Below are 23,544 nucleotides of genomic sequence, written 5' to 3' on the forward strand. Positions count from 1 at the left end.
TTGTACCGATATGTCTCAAACGACACGTCTTTCGCAGAAAAATCACAATCCTTTAAAAACTCTTCTCGAAATCTAAAAATGTCTCTTGGTTTCTCCCCAAAGTTAGCCCTTTCACAGAATTTCAGAGGTTACACAAATTTCTGACGAATTCACTGGAGGGTGTTTCTAACCGTTGAGAAATATTAATTCTGTCTGGACGAACATGGAGGTGTATATTATGAAAGTGAGGGCCCTGATAAAAGCCGAGGTGCAAGCACACACACACACACACACACACACACACACAGGCAGGCAGGCAAGCAGGCGAGCAAGCAGGCAGGCAGGCAGCAACCGTCCAAATAATTTGATATACGTCATTCGATCCGCGAGATGCAGCCGGGTCACGTCATCGGCTTCTTTTTTCAGTCTGGCCTGCTACTCCGTGCTTTATAGTCGTAGTAGTAGGTACGGTACGGCGGTGCAACTACCGAGTGGCTTGCTGCACGATACTATCGTAAATAAGGTAAGGTGTATGTATACCTGTATAGCAGTGCCGTCAGCAGCAACAACCGACACCAACACCGACAGAAGCAGAAGCAGCAGCAGCAGCCATTACCGCTAGCATTACCGCTCTGTATCCTGATGGTATAGTGTTTCGTGTAACCGTTAGACTGTGGGAGAGCGTCGGAAAAATACGTTATTGGACCGAGGGTGATTTGCATGTGCGCAATAACGACGTTTATCGCGCGAAACACGGCAATCCCGGTTAAACGTGTCCTCATCGTCATGAAAAACCAGACTGGCTATTCGTCCTTTTTATTGCCACTGGCTTCACTTGAAACTCTGGGGGCACCCACCCTGCACCGTGCACCGTTCACGGGAAGGCCTTGTACCTTTTGATTTCGCAATAATTGCACGCCCTCGCTCGAGTAAAAACTGTCGATGCCGTGCACGCACCCTGCACAGAGTACTCTCCAGTTTAAATTCTTCAGCGGATTATATCGCGATTACTCGCCGCGCATACACATCGAGCGATATCATTAAGAGCGTCAAGAACGTTTTGCATTATTTCGCTTCTCGTGTAATTCCCTCGACTATATCCTAAGTGGTCCTTTGTAACTTAGTAGGATAGAACCTCCTCTCCTGCCGACTCCTCTATACGTATATATAGATATAGGAAGAACGCATCTGCGCATTTCACACTCTCCTCGATAGACAAGCAATTTATCGTCGGACGTTATTACGCATTATAAATTCCAGCGCGGTTCGGCTTAATTTATGCCAAGAGATCGCGCGCGCCCGCAACTTGCCAAAGGCATCATCCGGTGCAGTCAGTCCGTTAAGTTGGTCCGAGTAATAACTTTCCTCTATTTTCCCCCGCGACTCTCTCTCTCTCTCTCTCTTTAAATTCATTACTAATTTAGAATCGATCGGTGGAGCGTCGTGTAATCGAAATGGCCTATTGCCTCTGCGGAATTCATGGAAATTTCTGCAAGCGACAAGAGCTAGGTTTTAATTGATAGATTAACGGGAGACGGCGTTTCCTGCGCAGAGCCGCCACTTTGAATATCGTCCCTTGACCAGACGGCCATTTTCCACGCGACGATTAGGAAGAGTCCAGAGAGAGAGAGAGAGAGAAAGAGAGAGAGATATAGAGTGTCCTCTCTTCTTCCTCTCCTCATGGAGATTTTGTTTGTGTGAATTTCTAAAATGTTTGACATTTCGTGACTGGATCTGCGAGCTTTTGGAAGAAGATTAATCGACTTCCCTTAATCTCTATGTCCGTACTAGAATCGGGAGGGCGATGCGGGAATCGGAAAATTGTACCATCTGGCCGAGAAGGCGGCATTCACGCCGAACAATGTCCGCATTATATCTGTTCTCCGCAAAGCTGGGAGGGAACGTGACGTGGCGAATGCTCCTCGTCGCTCCAGACAAATCGACCGAGCAGTCATTTTATTCCTTCGATGACTGCCCATCGCGCCAAACTCAAACCCGCTAATGACGATTAACGACGCTCAACAGACAAATAAAGAAAAACAACAACTAAAAAACAAAAAAAAATACGATACCTTCTCATTATTGATGATGTTCTCCAGGCAAAAGCAAGAAACTGCGTCATTCCCGGTTTTATTTAGTCCAGCTTATAAAGATCGACAAAAATAATCGTAGGTCTAGCGGTATTTATACAACATAATTCCGTACACGCACACACGCACACGCAGCAAGCATGTATTAATAAAACAGTCTTTCACATGCTCTCTACTGAGTTTTCGATACTACTCTCGGTGGGTGACGAACGTCCCAAAATATTAGCTTTGCCTCTCGCACAGTTTCAGTATTAGGTGCTGCTGCTGATACGTCGTAGGTTTCACCAAAAATACTATCGATCGATGTTCCGATGAAATTCGAAAGAGAGAATATCATTTGGCGGAGGAATATACGAGGCCTAAGCTACAGGGACCGTCTTCTTCTTCTTTAGCTAGAGGAACTGTACAGTCGATGCAGGTATACATGCAGTTGATGAGTAGAATTGGTTGAAATATAGCAGCCACGCGTTTCGAGAGCACTCCAAGACTCGTGTCGTTCGTGTCTGAGTCGTCTAGACTCGTTGCAGACGTTACCTAAGGTCCGGATTAAATTTAGCAGTATTTTCTTTCGTCTGCTTCGTGTTGTGAGCGCTCGACCTACGAGTTGGTCCGCAAGCTGCTACTACGTCGCCGATATTCCAGAATATATATTTCGCACATACGTATTATGTATGAGAATCGAGAAAGAGAGAGAGAGAGAGAGAGAGAGATGTTTCTCCGAGGCTCATGGAACTGCTAAATCTGCAGTTAAGCCAACGTGGCACGTTTCTACGAATTTTCCACGAGATTATTAACCAAATGAATTTTTAGCTCCCGTCAATTTCTATCAACATGCAGGATTCGCGCTGTTTCTCCACTTGTATGTATTTTTAACTATGTATATAGCTTTGTATATAGCATGTATACGTGTGTAGGAGAAATCTGGTAAGCGAGCAATTTCACGTTCGTTGTCTCCGGTTGCGACCAATCGGAAACCGTCCAAGAACGCGTGCAGTTACGAAACCCGCCTTTAATTACATGGTCTATGGCCTCTTGACACCTGCAAGAACCAATACGTATACCACATTCGAGGAAGACCTTTATACTCGAGCTTTATGATTATCTTTGACCCTCGTACTTTGACATTTTAATCGGTATATACAGAGAAAGAAATTCCTGGTAAAATTTGTTCTCCTGGAAAGAATGGTTCGTAGGTGACGTAATAGAGTTCTATAGAAAATTTATTATAACATGAATATAGCAATTGTGTTACATTGTCAATAACAAAAAAAAGAACAAAGCATTGGATTACATTAGTAGGCTATTGAATTATATAAACTGGCAAAAAAAAAACAAAAATATTTGACATTTGTCTCTTGTCAATGAACAAAAAAAAGAACATTGCATTGGATTACATTAGTAGGCTATTGAATTATATAAACTGGCAAAAAAAAAACAAAAATATTTGACATTTGTCTCTTGTCAATGAACAAAAAAAAGAACATTGCATTGGATTACATTAGTAGGCTATTAAATGATATAAACTGGCAAAAAAAAAACAAAAATATTTGACATTTGTCTCTTGTCAATGAACAAAAAAAAGAACATTGCATTGGATTACATTAGTAGACTATTAAATGATATAAACTGGCAAAAAAAAAAAAAAAATATTTGACATTTCTCTCTTGTCTATGAAAAATAATATAGTAAATTGTAAGAATAACGAATTGTTCCTAGTGTTAATGAATCCATGAATTCCCTTTCGAAAAATAACTCGTGCCATTTCTTCCGGAGCACATATATAGCTTAAAATAAGTGTTGGCGAGAGACCGGTCCTTCCTAATTAGATAAAAACAGAAAAATACCAAAGGTTAAGATCCATTGACTTGTTTCTTTTATCGTGTACCGCTCGAGTACACGCTTTACGTCGCATAAATCTACACTGTCAATTAAAAGGTACGAAAACGTTGTAAAATCGAGCGATATACGCGATTAATATCGATTCCTACAAATGGAGATCGGCTTGTATCCTGGTTTCAGGCGGATAAAGGATCGAGCCGAATCTCTCTATCATTTTCACTGCTTGGAATTCGTTTCGCATAATTGCCTGCCGCCGTATGGTCTTTTTAGAGGGAGGGAAGGGAAAAAACAGGAGAACAAACGAGAGACAAGATTTCAACATATCAGTTGGGATTTATACAAACTGACAATGGGCAAAATAATCCGATTGGTGTTCCGCGGAGATAGAGAGCAATATTTGTGATTTTGTTACGGGCCAATCCCTCGTGACCCCGTCTTAGCATAGGTAGGTGGCTCGTACCGAAGTTCGCTCGTCCGAGACGAGGTCGAGTCGAGTCGAGAGGAGAAGCGAGAAGGAAAGAGGCAGAGTAGAGCGGGAGGGGTGGGGAGGAGGAGGGGGAGGAGGGAAGAGTTGTGTAGCAAAGCGAGACGATACTAGGGGGAAGAATACGAGAGAGAGAGAGAGAGAGAGATATGGAGGGGGAGGGGGGAGGAGGAAGGAGGAGAGAATTAGGGGCGCCGGATGACGTTGACCTCAAACAAGGCGGCCGGCAATTGTCGGTGAAGGAAGAAGGGAGGACGTGACGCCGCGCGCCGCGACGCTGACGCACCGAGTATATTTGGCCAAGCAAGCAAGCAAGCAAGCCGGCCGGCCGGCCGGCCGCTAACGTTTCTTCAATCGTGCCACATAGCCTCTTCTTCCCGCGACACCCAATTTCCACAGACTTTTACCCATTACGCACCACCACGCATGTATACAGGCTATATCGGAAAGAGAGAGAGAGAGACGCCGAAAAAACAAGAGCGTCGCAACTCTCCTCTTCTTAAATCATTATAGAGTGTATATATATATATATATATATATAGAGAGAGAGAGAGAGAGTGTGTGTGTGGTACATACAACGACTATTACATCAATTATACAGCTTAATCTGAAATTGAACGAGCAATCGTACGTCATTTGCGTCTTTCCAAGATTTCATTTTAAGACTCAGAGGAGTTTCGTGTAAACCCATTATTTGCGTTATACGGTCACACCTAGGATTTTTCCGTATATCAATCTTGGGAATCGAGCTACGTTTCTTTTCTTTGTCATTCTTTTGCGTGTATATCTGTAGGTTGAATTTGACAGTGCAAGTAGCGGTAGAAGGATAAGTACTCACCTGTAGATGGCAGACTCGGAGGTAGCGTCCTGTTGCAGCTTGGTCAATTGTATAATGTAGTCACCCCCGCCTATTCCTGCTGCATCGCCTTCCTCATCCTCTCCGCCTTCATTTGTGCGAGTTTCTCTTCCCTGCATTTGCTCATACTCCTCCACTCTAACTCTGTCGAAGAGAGCTTGGGGGTGTTTATCTGCGATGACCTTTCGCTCGCGTCCATCAAAATCTCCGACCTGGACGCTGCCACCCTCCTCGGTCTCTGCGCGCTCAAAGTCTCCTGTCTCGCTTCTCTCAAAGTCTCCCCTCTCGCTTCTCTCAAAATCTCCCCTCTCGCTTCTCTCAAAGTCTCCCCTCTCGCTTCTCTCAAAGTCTCCCCTCTCGCTTCTCTCAAAGTCTCCCCTCTCGCTTCTCTCAAAGTCTCCTGTCTGTACGGCCTCGTCTTCTGCGATCTCACCTCTGCCACCTCCTCCGAGCTTCCCCATACCTGACCCATAATCCGCTTCCGTTGTCCGACTATCGTTCGCCTCTTCCTCGATCTCGTTCTCGTTGTCCGTCGATGATGCCGTTGCCGCTACTGCTGCAGTTGCTGCCAAAGTCAGAGACAGAAAGAAAATCACCATTAGTATGTGCACGCATATTGGCACAGCTCTCTATCAGCGGAGATGCAATTATCACCGTTACGACCGCCTCGTATGTACGTTTCATCGAATTATTCCGCCAAGGTTGGAGACGCGCGCGCGTCTTCCAGCTGGAAGACTTGAATTTATTTAACGCACTTTTTAGAAGCATTTCTTGTTTCCCCTGAGCAAACGTTGCTCTCTTATTCCACTGTATCTCTAGCTCCTTCGAGAGCACGAAGGCTCGTTTGAATGAGAAAGAAGAGTGGCGCGCATTAGAAATGCCGAGCCACGTGTTCTGCTTCGGTAAACGATAAGTACGTGGTACGTGAGCCTCTTTCAGGCGAAAACATTGCACATTCCATCGCAAGCAAACTGGGGGGAGACGAGCGCAACTATACGTTTCTTTCCAATGTCTTGGTGTCAAAATAAACCTGGGACAGGTGTACGTGTGCGCGCGCGCGTCCGTGTCCCGAAGCTCGCGCGCGACTAATATTAACCGTTCGAGACGGCACACATGGACTTTTCGATCGCGGACTAACTTGTCAAACGATAAACTTCCTCCTTTCGCCTTAAACATCATTTTTTCGGCGTTACGAGCAAACCTCGCCGATACTCTATTACTCCTCTTATCGGGGAGATCCTTTTCATAAGATTCTTTTCGCTTTAATTCGAGTCTGCCGAGCGCAGTATTATTTTACGATTCGTTAAACCGCGCGTCGCATGAAAACTTTTGCCTCGGCGGAAATTCAAGATTCAATGAAATCATGCGCGCGGCAAGGATCGGGCAAAAAGGGAATCGCTCGCAGACGAGCATTGGGAATTCCAAGTGCCTTTGGTAGATGGCAAAAAAGAGGAGAGAAAATGACGAGAGGTCGAATATTCCGATATCGGGCAGTGCCATGGCACGAGCCTCCGTCAGGCGATCGGTGTACAATGGACGGGGTAAGGGGGGGGGGGGGGGCGGGGGTTGAAAAAGAGTATAAAAGAGCGCGTAACTGGACAACGAGAGGAGGATGGAAGGAAGGAGAGAAAGGACGTATGTACGTAAGACGCGAAATGTATATCTATATATATATATATATATTGATCGAACGGAGACTTCCGTTTGTCCGATTCTTCATTCTTTTATCGTGACCCTCAATCCTATCAGGAGCGATCGAGCGTTACGGTAAGCCCTTTATATCCGGAACAGGCATCCACCTTCCCTTCCCTCTAAGCCTGTTTCGACCTCCCCCCCCCCCCTCCTCCTCTTCTTTGCAATGCGGAGAACCATATAGACAGCGGCAGCAGCCACGCCGAGTGAACACGACGCGACTGGGACAGCAATAAGCAGTATATATAGAGTCGGTAGATAGATAGAGGAAGAGAGTTTGCAATCTGGAAACTCATTTGAATCACGTGCAACGTCGAGTCAAGTGCAGAAGAGTCGTATGTACATACATGCACACGCTACACAAGCGCTGCTACTCTGTACTGCACTGACTCTGGTACAACGTCGACGACGAAGACGAGTTGCTAATAGTTGGGGAATCTCTCCTATATTCTTTCTCTTTAAATATATACGGTCTATTCCCTTTCCCGGCATATCCCACCATCACTCTTTAAGCCAAGCACGGTAATGGATACCACGATTGGGTACCAAACGGTGGCGAGGAGAGAGGACTTTACGAGGGGTAACTACTACTACTACCACTACTGCTACTGCTGCTGTGCTATAGAGGGGTGAGAAGACGCCAGAATAAAGAGGGATAGAGCGAGAGAGTGAAAAGTATACAAGTAGAGACAGAGATAAGCAGAGTGTGGAGAGAGCAGAGGGGCGTGGCAAGATGAATGATCGCAAGACGCGGGAGTATTGATCCCGGGGGCTCTACTCTGCCAGTCTCTCTCTCTCTCTCTCTCTCCCTCTATCAGTCACGTCCTCCACTGCTTTTCCTCTTTCTTCCTCCTGACAAGATCCTCTTTCTCCCTTCAACCCCTCGCTCGCCCCCCCCCTCTCTCTCTCTCACGCGCGCGCTTACTATAGCGCACCCCACTCTCTCCATCCCTACATCGTTTTCACTCCTCTCTACATCATTTTATCTCTGTCCTATTCTAGGGTTCGCACCCCTGTACTGAGTGCCGTAGCGGTTGGGTTCAGGGTCATGCATGCACCCCTTTTGCCAATGTCGGTTCCTTACTTCTTCTCTCTCTCTCCTCCCTCCCCTTTTCTACTTTTATTATTTCCATTTTATTCAAGTATCTTTGAGAAAGAAGCTGTTCACGTCTGATTCCAAGTGGAGAAAGACTCGCGGAGGATCCTCATCCCAATTGACCAGACGGATGTTGACCCGTTCCCGCAACTCCCAGAGATCAATGACATCATCGATGCTCCCGGCGTATACCGGTAGCTACCTTATATTTTCATCAAAATAAACTCCACCCGCTGAGACTATACTACCGGACCACACACTCTCCTGCCAATTATTTCTCAAATAAACTCTCGCTCTTTCTTTCGATATTGGCCAAATTTAATGGGGAGGAATTGATCGATTCTTACGAAGACTTGGAATAATTAAAAATTCAAATGCTCGGTTACTCCGATTCGGAGTAGCTGATAATTTCGTGAAAGGCGTCAACTATTTTGTGGTCGATTAACAGGACCACTATTACTATCCAACCATGTTAATAACTGAAGCACCAGGTTATACATTGGGTTGGGTAGAGGACAGTCCTCGCGATCCTACAAAGTAATTACTGGGTTTCTGTTCTACGGTTAATACGATAGGCCGGCCATTCTCCGGGCTCCGCGTAATAAGTTTCTTCTTCTGTCCACTCAGAAAAATGGGATTTTAACTTAAACCGAAGTTAGCACGTACCGCGTACGCGCGCGAGCGCACATATTCTATGTATGTATGTGAAAGGAAACTCTAGAAATGTTATTACATTAGATCAATGAAAAATTATTTTATCATGCAGTCGGGCTAGAGATTTATGTTAATAAAAATTTCTAAAAGAACATCTGTGATTTTTAAGAGTTGTTAATGGAACGAGAGAAGCCATCTTTTGGGATCCTGCAACATTCTATGTGTATTAGTACTTGATGATGACTATCAATCCCATAAGCCGATTAAGCGTTGTATTTTGCAGTCTTCGATTCTTGGAAAATGTTGATTATCTGGTATTGAACCGGTCTACGCGATGCCCGTCAAACTACTATCATAACGTAATATGATTCATAGAATGATTCATCATGAATGAAACGAAGCGACATTGATGAATTTTTTCGGAATATAGTAATTATAACAAATGTGTCACACAAGTGTATCGTGTATGCGTGTGATACACAATGGATAAAGAATAATTATATCGATCCCGTTCTGCGAATTACATTGACTATGCGAATCTCAAGAATTACATTTGAGACTACAAAAGGAAATTTGTTTGTAAACTTGGAATGAATACTCGACGTATGTAATCAAGTTTAATACACTGGTAAAAGCGAATCGCCACGCTCTCGACATTTCAACCATTTTGAAGGAATAACGTTCAACCGGGAGAGCCAATCAAGTTTGCATTAATTAATTGTTATTTTTATATTCCCAGAAACATATTTTTATCAGCAGTTTCATTTAATTTCATCGCCGCATAGCGTTAGTGTTTGTCGGTATTTCTAGGCAGAATTATCGAATTTCACAGCGGCGTTTACGTGATAGGAATATCATTTGAGAAGTATATTGGTGCTACTATTGAGATACACACAGATATCCTTCTCCGAGCACGCGGAACGCTAGTTATTCAATTCGGGGATTAATATTCATTAACGTCAAATAAAGAATTACAAATTTGAATAAACCTTTCACGTCGCATTCTAATAAAAACAGAATATACACGTCTGTATATTACCAATTATTAGTGCAATAAATTAATAGTAGCAAAAAAGACTGGACTAAGTTTTTAGGAAGAAATGGTAAAACTATGAAAAATTAAAATACAAACAATAGAGTGTACGGAGAATGGATGGACTGTAAATTTAAAGGAAATTGAATTTTTTATTAATTTTTAACCAAGCTTACAATTAATCTTGACGATGAGCTCTGTGACCACGAAAGATTTCACAGTGACTCGGTAGCGTTGTTTGTGTATATGAGAGGAGGGAAATGTTTTGATGTTTTTTCTGCTCGGTTATATAGAAAGCATAAGGATATAGGGAGTGGAGTTGAAGAGGGGGAGGGGGGGGGGGGCGAAGTAGGTACATCGGAGGTTCTAAGGCGAAACTAGCGCACACTCCATCCCGCTGTTCGGCGTGTGTGTGTGTGTGTGTGTGTGTGTGTGTGTGTGTGTGTGTGTGTGTGCTCGTCGCTCGATCCTTCGTCCATCGTCCTTCACCATAGTAGTCGTATAGGTAACGATGACGATAGGAGACGAGCCTTAAGAGTGAAAGGAAAAAGAAAAGCGTAAGAAAGACGCGCGGGGATAGATCAATAAGCAGCAACCATTATGGACCCTTGGGGCTTGCAAAACAAACGAGTCATCGCAAGATTTTCTTCTCTCTCTCTTCTGGCTGGCGCACCGCCTCGCGCTTATATTTTCGCTCGCATCGTCGAGCAACTTGCCCCGCGCTGCGCTCTCTCACGTGGAATTCATCAATTTCCCCTCGAATCGAACAATGTATGATTTTCATTCCACTTTCTCCTCCTACAATCCCGTGCGATTGTTTATAAATTCTTCATAAGTTCGAATGGATAAGTAGGATGTGATTGGGTGTGAATTAAGGGAGGACCAATTGTAAGAAACGTGATTAAATTTCATTTGCATCGAGCGTGGATACACATACATATGTGTATGTGTGTGTGTGAACGTTACTCTTAAGCTAGTGGTATACACATATGTGCAGCCGTGTGTGTAGAGAGATAGTGCATGTTATAACTGTGGCGTATAATGATTATTCATCGTCATGTAACGTGACGCAACATCCTGCAAGAGATCTCTCGGCAATGTACGTGGAATGACACATAACATACCGGCATCTCGTAACGGGTTCTCACCTCTTCGTCATCCAAATGTCACCCAAGTTTAATTCTTCTTTTAATATCCGCATGATCGGGATTATCCGCACAACGGTCGAACCTTCTTAAGGAAACAAAAATGACACACTTTAATCACCCACTAAGCACACTCGACTTTATTTAACTCGCGCATTCCAGATTTGCCCCGAAGGCTGCATCATTTTTCATCGGATCCTCGGGGACAGGAAAATTGCACTGGCCAGTGGTGAACACCCCCCCCCCCTCCTCCCCCGCTCCTCTTCTAAGGATCGTCGTAAGGAAGAAAAGCAGGACGTAACGAGTCGAACGAACGCCGATCGGAACTCGATGAAGCGATCTTGGTTGGTTTCGGTGGCAGATGTGGGAACCGTGGTCGGAAAATAAGGCAGAGTCGTCGCTGTTGTCGTCGTGGTCGGACGAACGTAGTCTCGAGCCGGCATTTTCCAGCATCCTTTGGCCAAAACTGCCATGCGTAGCCGCTACTAAAACTCCACATCTCACTTCTCTAAACTTATTTCAACCATTAAACTTGCCAGACGATAAACCAAAGTAGTCGGGGAGAAAGAAAATTCCTCGAGTTATTCCTTCCGTAACTTAACACAAGACTCGAGATGGAACGCTGCAGGATGAGTTATAACATTTTCAATGGGAGACTCGAGGAAAATAAGCCTGTGGCAAGTCGGTAAGGAGAATCTATATATATATATATAGCAAAGTGAAATATCTGCGAATATTGGCGAAGAGCGAAAGAGATGGCATCAGGTGTCCACGAGACACAATCGCGCTTAACACAAATTACGTAACGTCCTCGCACGATCAGAGATACACGTTTGCTCGTTTCGCCGAGCTCGCGCCAATCGTTAGTTTCGTTGGGAGAAGGTTGCTTTGCCGTTGGAGAGAGGAATTTTGGCCTGAGAGAGAGAGAGAGAGAGAGAGGGAGTGAGAGAGACTGAAGGTAAATTGCGTTGCAGCAAGGTGCTGCTATCCTCGCGACGTTGTACGTTCACTGGTGCTCGCGAGCACGACCAAAGTGGCAAGGACAAAGGTTATCGTGGGAGAAAAGTGAAGGAGGCTCGAGAAATATTTAGGAAGCACTTTTCGCGGTAGAAGATACGGCTAATTGGGATCGAAGGAAGAAAGTTGGAGCTGAGAGAGAGGTAGGAGGAGCCAGTCCGTGGAAACTCGCGAAAATTGCACTCTCTCAACGTGGCGGACGCTTCAAGACACGCCGGGTTGTTCGCCGGTTTCGCCGTGGGTGCGATTGGTCTGTGACCTCCACCGCCCCCCAGGGGCGGTAAAGCCCGTAGAGCGCCGTCGCCACCGTCGCGAAAACGACCGGAGCGCCGCCAGGCGGCTCAACTTTCGCTTCTCCACGCCGACGCCGAGGCTGAAACCGACGCCGACGCCCGCCGAACCCGCCAACGCTAACATAGCCGGCGCCGATCGATACTCCAACCCAACCAACCCCCCCAGCGCGCGGTGGTAGTGTAGAGTGAGCGGCCCATCGGAAGGAGACCGACGGAGCGCGCGCGCGCGCGCGAGAGAGAGAGAGAGAGAGAGAGAGAGAGAGAGAAGCGTCGTCCCTCCTTTCAGTCCACCGGAACGTCGAGTCCTTCGCGGGAAGCTGCCGACAAAAACACGCCGTCATCGCCGTCGTCCTCGCCAACCACGTCCTCTCGCACCACATACTCTGTTCCATTTCTCACCTCGATCCTAGCATTCTCTCTCATCGTTATATATATATAAAATACCGGTAAACTCATCTTGCGTCCAAAATTTATCATTTTTCAACAAACAATATATCTCTCCATTGCCGCTTTATTTAATATCTTGAACAAATTTTATATTCATGGCTTAATTCCTATACATATATATGATTATTGATGTGCATGTATGGTATAGAGAGGAGAACGTAAACTGTGTTGGAGAATATTAGGGCTGAAATTCAGTGTTGACTGGAGGGTTTTGAGAGGAGCGCGATAAAAAAAGGAAGGAAAAAGAGTTTGAAGCGATATTGCAGTATGTAGAAGAGAAGGAGGGGGGAGAGTGGGTGGGTGGGGCTGCTGAGAGAAAGGGAGGAAGAAAGTGAGAAGGGATTGAATAAGCGGAGGTTAGCGAGGAGAAAAAGTAGTGCGAGGGTGGGAAAAAAGAGTTTTAGATGATAAGAAAAGGCACGAGGGTCAGTGAGAGTGCGCGCGCGCGCGCCTGCCCCAACCTATTTGCACCTATACGCAGTCATTCATTGATTGCGCTATAGCATGATGCATCGGTTGCTCGTACAAACACTTACTCGGCCATGCTTGGAGAAATATTTTTCTCTTTCGGATATACATGCGAGAATGGAGGCTTGCGCGTGTGTCGCGTGTCTCTCTATTAGTATAGAGGGGGGGGGGGGGGAGAAAGGTGAGATAGAGGGCGTGGAAGTAGTATATATGCCATATATATTGTACGTGGCAAGGGTAAAAGGAGAATTTATAGGAGGTTTGAGGGCCAGCAGGAAGACTGCTGGTAGATAAGTCATCACGGTCACCATGCGCGACTACGTCACGCTACGCAGTCAGTCATTCATTGATTGTATCATTCTATAGTGAGCGTACGCTCGCTACACAGTGGCGTAGCATGACACGCACGTAGCTTTGCGTAGTGAATCAGACAAAAAAATAAGAGCTTCCTTATATATACCACCAGAGAATGAATATTGCTCCTTCCGTTTTCAGTGACTAATGTTTCTATTAACCTCTTTAAATTAATAAAAAGAAAAAAAAAGAAGCATTTCTCTGCTCGAAAAAGAGTCATAGATCCTATGCAAATGTAAGATATAGCTTTCTCCGAGAGTTACATGGAACCTATGAGTCTCTTTCAAGGAGCTGTGCATCAAAAAACCAAAGACATTTCGCCAACCCTTCGGGCTTATCGAGGACTCGACTCGTCGATCATTCGTCCATTTTTCTAGTCTTTCTTCGCAAATTTTCTTCGATATTTTATAACAATATAGAAATAAACGAAATATTTGTAGCGATACTTACGGTTAGTGAACTAATCACTGAAAATAACATTGCAAGGATAGAGAATACAAATAAGTTTGTACTTCATAAAAAATAAAATAAAAAAAAAACAGTAATAAAAAAATGAATGGGAATGTGTTATTACATTTGGCTTATAAACGTCTCTCGATGTCTGTTCAACAATAATAAAGTTTTCTTTTTTTTTTTTTTGGATATATCTATATGTATTTCTTTATTATTAAACTGAGAGAGAAAAGAGAGGAGAATGAAGGAAAGCTACGATAAAAAGCTATCCTCGAACGGTATCAAGAATCATCCCTTCATTGCTGGCATCTTCACTTTATCCCATTGCTTTCACTTGAGTAAAATGTAATACAAAGCTTTCCACGCTTCTTGCGAGAATGAAAACAGCTCCGAAGAAATATTGAAAAAGTATAAAGTACAAAGGTTCCACAAGTATTTTTGTTTTTGTTTTTGATTTGCACCTATAAAACGATACAGGTGCTATAAATACACAATTCCGTTGGATGTATAGAAGCGAGCGAACATTTTATGGCAATCGTGAGAAGAGAGAGGTTGTAGGAAGTAAATAAATAAGATGGACCGAGAGACTGTGTATAAGAGAGTATAATAATAAGGAGCTCCTCGCGTCTGCTGGTGAGCTGCTGCTGCTCTGCTGCTGTTTTCTTAACGCAATAAGATTGTAATCATCGGAGAGAAAAGTAGTTTTATAATTGGGTCTAAGCTGTAAAGTTAAAAGACGATAATCCCCCGTCTGGTGTCGACGTAATAATAACAATTAAGGAGCGCGTTGCTTTAATTAAGAGACTGCGGTAAGTTTATCAAAGTTCAGGCTTAAAATAGCGCGCGACACACTGGCCAGGAATGTAAGGGCAGTCCACTTTTATTGTCAACCATGCCCTAAGATTAACTCGCGGGAAATTTTCTGCTCTTCTATTCTGAAATGACGCGTCGTCAGAAATATATCCAGGTTCATTGAGAAATGTAATTCGGTAGCAGGAAGTCTTAAAAAAGCAGCAGCGACGATATTATTACGAGAGTTATTGGGACGGTATAATCAAGCTTGGATGACAGTTTGGAGGACGATGAAAGGGTAATATAAGTGTACATACCAGAGCGGGGCCTTTCGGATTTGTCAGAATGCTTCCCGAACGGTAACAGCTATATAGCATATACTATTGTTATGTCCTAAATTGTGTAGTAAACTCAGGAACAGATTTTGTTGTGGGCTCCAGTGTCCGCTGCCTACCAGCTGGTAGTAGCTGTAGGAAGTTCGATGGAGGATTTTATTATTGAGGGATAACACTTTGTTGAGTAAACTACGATGATTTTAAATGGTTTTTAGTATTAACCATAACAAGTATAAGAGAGCCTTGCAAGACTGTTCTTGTTGAAGGTACAATTAGTACTTGCTAAAGACTAATCAAATTAATCGACGCCGGGTCCTGGATCGTGATCCAGAGAGATGGCTAAGCCAATCAAAACGTTTTTTTAAAATGAATTTATCCTATCTTTGACCAATAAGAAGTAAAGCATCTTAGAGTGAGTGGGAGGTAGAATTCTCTCACAGACTTTCAGTCGTACGATGCAAGATGCAAACGTAGGCAAAGATAAGGTCCTGGCGATGGTGGCTGCTGATTCTGGCATATGGGATTACATTCAACTATCTTATTTCTTTTAATAAAATAATTTTAATTTTTCGAAATTAATTGGTCAGGGACGTAACCCTATATACAAACATGCATATAGACAGATACATATGTCAGCGCGTGAAACGAGTCGAGTCGAATCGAGTCGAGTCGAGTCGAGTCGAGTCGAGAAGCTCAGAAACCGATCGATTACCAGCCGTGTCTGAATTTAGGTTAACCGAAGGACCTTCGAGAATAGTAGTACGAGCCACGAGGGGAGCTTCATGATAAAAACGATTCTCTACTTTCGAGTGGATGGATATTCTCGTACGGCCATTCTATTATTCAACCGAGCGCGTAATCTCTCTCTCTCTCTCTCTCTCTCTTATATATATATATATATATATATATGTTCAAGAAGAGGAAGGACGATACTTTGAAAAATTCTCCTCGACGTCTTATCGAGCTTCAAGGAGGAATCTTCATTGAATTATGAGGCAGAATAGTAAATACGATACTATCGCGCGCACACCTTCTTTGCCTTGTAACTATTTCAACAGCATATCCTTATAACGAACTGCTTATATATTCAACCTTGGAAAGGATGTAGATAAAATTAGCATGTCTAAGTAGAAGGCAACGTCTCTCCCATGTGCCAGAGAAATAAAGCAATCGTATTAGTACTATATATATACTGAACGAGCAAGCCTTCTATACCGCTGCTGTACGAAACTAAGCTTGAACCAAGGACTATTATATATATATATATATATGTATAGCAATCCAAAGAAAAGATTTACATCCTATCAGAGGGTGCGGCGATGCTGGTGCACAGGTATGGACCTTGCAACAGCGAGTCTCATCATTAAAAATACAGCCATACACGACTAAGGCTGTATCTACAAAGATTAGGGTGTGTGAACTTGGCTCCCTAGCTATGGCATTCCGTAGTTTTCATTAGAGTTTTAGCTTCTTCTTCGCTCTCTAAAGAGGTCTTTGCTATTAAAAAAAGGGTTCTATCTGACATTTAAAGCTGCCATAATTGCGATTAAAAAACTGGGAGCTAACTTTACACCTAATTTTTTGGTAGAATAGCTCTCTCAATGGATTAATCGTTTTCTTTAGCATCCTATAAAGTTCTCCATAGGAAAAAAGGATTTTTAATGAAAAATCATTAACTGAAATGAAATGTCCTAAATTTATAATATTGCTTCTATCGACTGAACAAAATTATTCTCAAGAGTTCCAGTAATTCTGGCCGCTTTTCTGTATTCCTCTTAAAGAAAACAAAAATAATTTTTTGTATGAATCTGTAGGACCAATGAGTAAAAGTTATTTGACATTGAAGGTTGATTTTTGGTATACATTTGAATTTTGTATTATCATTGATCTTCAAGTTCGCACAACTTTTTATTCATTGATCCTATAGCTTTCTTCCAAAAACATAGCTTTTTGTTTTCTTCAAAAGAGATGCAAAACTATAGCCAGAACTACTATAACTCTTGAGAATACATTTTTTTAGTCGATAGAAGTAATATTATAAATTTAGGACAATATTTCATTTTCAATTAATGATTTTTCATTAGAAATCCTCGTTACTTACAAGAAACCCTAAAGGAAGTTAGAGAGAAGCGATTAAACTATTGAGAACTATTCTATGTAAAAATTAGGTGTGAAATTAGCTCCCTGTTTTCGAATCGTAACTATGGCGACTTTAAAGACCAAATCTCTTTTTTCAATAGCTAAGTATCCTTTAGGGAGTCAAAATAAAGTTAAAACTCCAATGAGAACCATAGAATTCCATAATTGAGGTGTCAACTTCACCCACTCTAAAGATTAACTTATCAGAAATCTGAGAAAAAATAAGACGTTTGAACAAGGTTAAATAATATGAAAAATGTCATGTTTCAAGTTGCAAAAATATAAGTACATTAAAAATGAAGTGGTTTAGTAAGAAGCGCGAGTTGAAGATTAGTGGACGAGCCATGCGCTGACGACGAGTCGAGCAAAGGTGCAGTGTACCAAAGTTCATGCACCCCAAGAGCAACGCGCCGTTTCCCGAGACGTTGGAACGCTGCATCGTCTGGAATTTTATTTACACACGCGCACCCACATGGCAGTGAATGCGTACTCGAGAACGACATCGATGCGACACGTGTCTAAAAAAGACTCGAAGAATGTCGGGCTCGCCCATTGAGAATCTAGTTTCCACGTTTACAGTCAAGTCGCCTAATCGGCAAAGCCGGCCTGGTACGGTCAATGGGAGGGGGAGAGAAAACAATGCGATCGAAAGGGGAATGGATGAGAAACGAGAAAAGAAGAAAGAGAGAGGGAAGGAAGGGGAAGGGACAGGGGGGAAACGATTACGAAATCCTTGCTTGGTAAGCACCTGATAACACAGCAACTCGCTGCTTTTTTTTCCTATCGCATGTACGTACATACATATACGTTGCTCTGTTTATGCGGTACAATATATATGTACTACAGGTATGTACGGTTAGTAGTAATACACATTTGTAGAGAAAAGAATGTCACTGCGCGTTCCCCGTTAGATTTGATTAATGGACTTATCGGACATTCCCTGGATTAACCTTAGATTATCATCGGGTATTAACCATCCGATTCATTCACATGGACTTTATATATATATATAGACGTACGTACCACACAGAGTTCCTCCTCCTTTTTTCATCGGCATGCATGCGTCTTAACGTCTTCATAATATTCCCCAAGTTTCTCCTGCGATCATCCCTCACGATTATTGCTATACTATCGCGTTTCAAGCGTGCACTTTGTCCTCTTGCGCGTCTTCCCACTTATCTTCGAATATATGACGTATAAGACTGTACGAAGTGGGACGAAAAATACGCAACAACGCGTCGCTCCGCAGTGCGAGCTTCGAAGGAAAAGATACAGCGATCGCTAAATTAGCGAAACATTTTTCTACGAAAAACTGAAAAATCGCGCGTTTGACGTTCCTCCAGAGGCCCGGTAATATATACGGGTAGGGGGCTTGTGGAAAAATGTCGTTTAGTTGATTATTATTTCGGTGGTGAATGCTAGGTGGTGGTTGAAAGCGGTGGCGGTCGAGCAAGTTTTGCCATTATTCGAAAATAGTACTCGGTCTAATCCTTAGAATTAGCTCGGCAATTTATGGAAAATTTCCGTAAGACGCTTTGGCTGCCAATGGTTAAGTAATAATTACGGCAAGGCTCGAAGCGTATTAGTGCAAGGTTGCTCCTCAGTCTTGATAGGACACGTTCGAGGTAGAGGGAGACTCGTGTAGCGATGGGAAAAGGGGGAGGGAGACCATGGTCGGAGTCCGGCCATCTATGCCCTTCGAAGTAATCCGGTAAATCGAAGAACTTGCAAGTTGAACCGCAATTTCCTGGTTGTTAGCGAGTAACCTGAGACAATGCCATTGGCAGCTATACGAAGAGTACGAAGAAATGCCTGCCTCTACCTACCTACACCCTCATAGTCGGCCTCGGGTGTCCTGTCTGGAGGTCAGCTAGCGCTCGAGAACGCGGAAATGATCTTCTAAAAAGGCTACTTGTCTCTTTCCAAGCTCCATCTGTCACTGCATTTCCACGATTCTCACAGTTTCTTACGACTTGCGGCCAAATGGATATAGAAAATTCCAACCTGTTGGAGAATCCCGTCAAACCGGCTAATTCGCAAATTTCCGCGACTTTATTACGTATTTTACATTATCGAGCGATTCGAGTACATGAATGAATCCCTAATAATAGAGGGCAGTTTTTTACGTCCAAGTAAATTGGATATGGCGAGAATAGCGATTGACGACATTGGGTAGCGGTATTATATTTGGTAAATCGAAGGTATTCCTTTCCGATAGATAATAGCTGCTCCGCGAGACCATCTCTCCTCCTCCCAACTGGTCCTAATGAAGTAGTAGAAAGATTTTAAAGGTTCCTGGTATTTCTGTCGGAGCGAATGGCCATCTCGTCGATTTAGGAATTCTTTCTCGGCAAAGCTACGTTAATTAAACTTATCTGCTACTCAGCGGGGTAAGGAGAGTGGTGTCGTCGTTTGACTCGTCGTCGTTGCTAAGGCCAGTTGGCTGGAGAGAAAGAGAGAGAGAGGCGAAGACAGGAAGGAAAAAAAACTTGGTAAAAAACAGTGGTTCTTTAGAGATAGAAAGAGCTCGTGCTGGTTTTTCCTAACTCGTTAGTCACGGCTTCGTCTTTATGAATGGGTTCGTTGGTGGTTCAGGAAGAATCGTATACTATCTCTCCACTGCTACTACTACTACTACTACTACCACCACTAGAGAGTATACTCTCCGCAACAGGGTGTCAGCTCGTGTCCTCGGGGGCTTGCTATAAACCTGTGCGCTGCTGGCCCACTACAGTAATAAGCGCCGGCAAATCGATCCTTCCTCTCGTCTATTTGACGAATATCATCGATAACGAGACGCCCCAGCGCATTTGAACGATCGAAGAAATGTTGAGGATGGAGAGAAATATTTGCAAAAAGTAATAGGGCGCTGTGCCTGAGGAATTCTTCGGTGGATATTTTTTGGTTGGCAGAGGCAAAAGGGATATTGGTGTGCGCGAGCGAACGAGCGAGAGACGACTCTCGTTAGGGCGCGGCTGCTGATGCTCGATCGCGCGCTTCCTCTTCGACGGGAGAGGACGCGAAAGAGCCGAACAACTATGCCGAAGAGAGCTCGGTGGAATAAGCCCGAGCGAGAAAGACATCGTCCGCTGGAAGGCGAATTGATGGGAGAACGAGAGAAGTGGAGAAGAGCCCTCTCCCTCTCTACCTCCCCCCCTCCCCCTCCACCAACCAACATCTCCCCCTTCCCACTCGGGAGAAGGCGTTTATCATTCGTATCGCGGGCTTACTTTGGACTCCGGAGCCTTTTGCCTCTTGGAAGATTCGCCGCCGCCACTGCCGCTCCCCCCTCCACACCCGCGTACCAAGCACGAGAGGAGGAATAATATGGAATGAGACTGATAGGGTAGAAGAATGCGAGGAGAACAGTGCGAGAGAGAGAGAGAGAGAGAGAGAGAGAGAGAGAGGGAGGGAGCCGGAGAAAGGAGGACAAGTCGTTGTCCATTGGAGGAGACGAGGGAGGTCCGAATGGTATTCGAGGAATGTCATGTAATAATCGGGCCGCCATTCGAGCGTCCGTCTCAACGACGCCAGGCGGCGCCACCGCTCAGCTTCTCTCTGCTCCTCGCTTCTTTCAGTATTCTTCCAATAAGACCAGACCCCGCGTGCAATATATTCACCGACAACAACAATCTACATATACTATATACTGTAGAAGCGCGTAGTTTGCTCGATTGTTTCTCTCTTCTTACTTTCGAATTTCATTCACGTATCGAAAATATACACGCGTATACCCGTGTCTCTATGTCAGGTTGTACCAACGTTCCTCGGAAGCTTTCTGCATTGGACGGATTTTACAAGGCTTTTTCAGCGGAAAGCTCGAATCGGTGCCGGCCTCTCCTCGTACAGAGAATCTCCTGCATGGATTTCACCAAGGAGAAATAAATACTTTTTCTGTTACATGGTAAGATATTGGTGGAATTGAAGGGTAACGAGAGAAAAGGGGGGAGTGTGGAGTTGTTGGCGAAGCAAAAGCGAAAAACCGGTATTTTTGCGTCGAGCACCGAGGGGTGCATTTCGTTGCCATTATAAAAGCCTGGGCAACCCCTGGTGCGTCTAGACGACGTGGCCTCCTATCAAAAACAGACCACCAGACTCAAAAGGCTGAAAGGGCAAAGAACTCCTCATAATGCCAAGAAATTAAAGTTTCTCTATATAACCACCTATACTCGTTCTCGAAGCCTCTCCTTCTTGCGTGCGAAACCCCTCCCCTCCACCTCCTCCTTATTTTCCCCCTTCACCTCTTATACTTACCGCTACTAATCTTTTCGATCGACATCAACGTTACGCGCGAGCGAAAGAAAACTTTTCTTTTGTCATTAACGGATGATGCGCGCGCGCGCGCGCGCGCGCGAAATTAACCGACCACGACTGTGCTGTACATACCTCTAATCGTATACGCGTAGCTATATACCTACTGATTTTTCGTCGATTGTACAATTTATTAAGTGTAAAGTAGCAATAAAATACCCGTGGTAATAATGTTCGAGATCTTATTCGGATTACATTCGTTAAAAGGAATTATTGGTACTCGAAAAACGCGTGTACAAGTCCCTAGATAGCACACTCTACACAGTTAAATACTTTGCATAATCGTAACTTATTACTACACCAGTTATAAGACGGCTTCCATAGTTACTAGTACACGTTGACAGCGGTATCCTTGAAGAAACCTATAAACGTTTGTCGCGCTTGGCTCGGCGATAAGTCGTTGTGCATTAATATGAATCTACGCCAACTTATTACTACTACCCAGTCGAGTAAAAGAAAAAAAAAATGCTGGGATTGAATAGTCTTTTGGAAAACATATATATAATGCTAACCGTATAAAATGGCGATAAACACAACATTATTAAATGCAATTGTGAAACGACAACTAAATAACATCGTTGAACTTGAAAGTAGCAAGTAGGGAAATAATACAATTGATGCTGCTGGTAATATGCAGCTGTCATAAATAGACATCTGATCACGATTCTGAAGGTCGATTTGATCTAGATCTCGTCGCCGTTCTGGAGGATCGGAAGGGCACTGGTTCGAACGCTTTTCTATCTGGCCGCGTAAGAGAATATAAGCCAACCAGGCTGATAAACGACCTCTGGAATGTTAGATAAAGCCAACTAGGACCAGCTACGAGTTAGCAGCAACAGTTGGAACGAGATTGTATGTCCGAGAGAGAGAGAGAGAGAGAGAGAGAGAGAGAGACCAGCTTTGGAGCAAGAAAGTAAAGGAGATGAGAGAGCCAAGAGGGGAAAGGAAGTAGCAAGCAGTCCCACACACGTAGAACGTGGGTTTTATCTGCCCACAGAGTCCAGTACGTCTCGATAAGAATTCACACTTTCCCACGTCATGAGGAAAATAAGAGATCGCGCGCACCGAGTACGCCATTTCCAATAAATTCTTCATGAGCTACACAAATCATCTAGAGATGCTCGTCGATGCTTTAAATGCAAGTAACATATTTGTAACGTTATCATTGTCAAAGGAGGACACCAAGCTTAATGTAATTTTCATTGTAATTTAAGCAAACGATGAAACGCAAGAAATGGATCTAACATTTATTTACCAACCATTCGATGAATTCATACCTTTTTCATCATAACCTATAAACTATATGTCTAAAAAGTAAATGTTATTGTTTCAGCAAGTACAAACGGGTGAAGAGGGGTTTATTATGATAAGGCGGAATGACGAAGCTTCGACGGTATTCAGTCTTTAATTTTGTATCATGTTTTCTTTTATTTCAAAGCTACGACCGCTACGACCAAGTAAACAGAGCGCGGCGTGGTGCGTGGCGCCCCCTGACTGATAAAACGCCATTGAAACCTCGAAACATTCTCAGGATTTGCGACGTGCGTGTACTATCCTGTGCTGGGTTTTCGCGCATGTGAGAATCTCAGCGTGACATACGCCTCGACTCGGCACAGCAAACTTACAGCGTGACATTCCATAAACGTTAAAAGAATATGTTTCTCGTAGGCAAATTCGCGTTCGTCATAGCCACATAACCTTCGAAACTTGTATAGATGAGCATAGAAGCTAGTTACGGATAATTAGATAGGTAGAAGAAATAATACGATCGCACGCACGCATGCACGCACGCACGCCAGGAGACTGGCATGCTTTGGTAGTGGGGTAACGGTGCCGAATGACCGACTACCGTGTACCGACCCCTTCCGCTCACGATTACAACCTCTTATAATGCGTTTTGGTGACGGTACTTACCCTCATCCGAGTATGGTACGTCGACAACCTGGATGTAGGATATATCTGAAACCCACAAACACCACGGGTTAGCGCAAAATCCCTCGTGCTTTTGGACAGCCTCGTCGGATCCACAGGCACTCACTCACCCGCCATCTTGTAACAAACCTCCAC

General features: G+C 43.9%; 1 protein-coding gene across 2 annotated transcripts; it reads right to left on the reverse strand.

Moving 5' to 3' along the window:
- Positions 1-3,271: 3,271 nt before the first annotated feature.
- Positions 3,272-23,535, reverse strand: LOC136785971 (U1 small nuclear ribonucleoprotein 70 kDa-like). Of its 2 annotated transcripts, none has more exons than XM_066747360.1 (3): positions 23,392-23,535; positions 5,231-5,813; positions 3,272-3,887 (listed from the first exon to the last, which is right to left on the reverse strand). In XM_066747360.1, exons 2-3 carry the CDS (start codon positions 5,707-5,709, stop codon positions 3,788-3,790), a joined length of 579 nt encoding a protein of 192 aa, XP_066603457.1. In that variant the 5' UTR covers positions 5,710-5,813; positions 23,392-23,535; the 3' UTR covers positions 3,272-3,787. The 2 variants fall into 2 exon arrangements, with proteins under 2 accessions (XP_066603457.1, XP_066603458.1); XM_066747361.1 differs by lacking the exon at positions 23,392-23,535 and adding an exon at positions 15,010-15,186.
- Between the last annotated feature and the right edge of the window lie 9 nt (positions 23,536-23,544).

This window comes from Prorops nasuta, unplaced genomic scaffold (genome assembly GCF_024137725.1).
Source record: "Prorops nasuta isolate Cenicafe-Biocafe unplaced genomic scaffold, Cenicafe_Pnas_1.2 PNAS00003, whole genome shotgun sequence".
Taxonomy (NCBI): domain Eukaryota; kingdom Metazoa; phylum Arthropoda; class Insecta; order Hymenoptera; family Bethylidae; genus Prorops; species Prorops nasuta.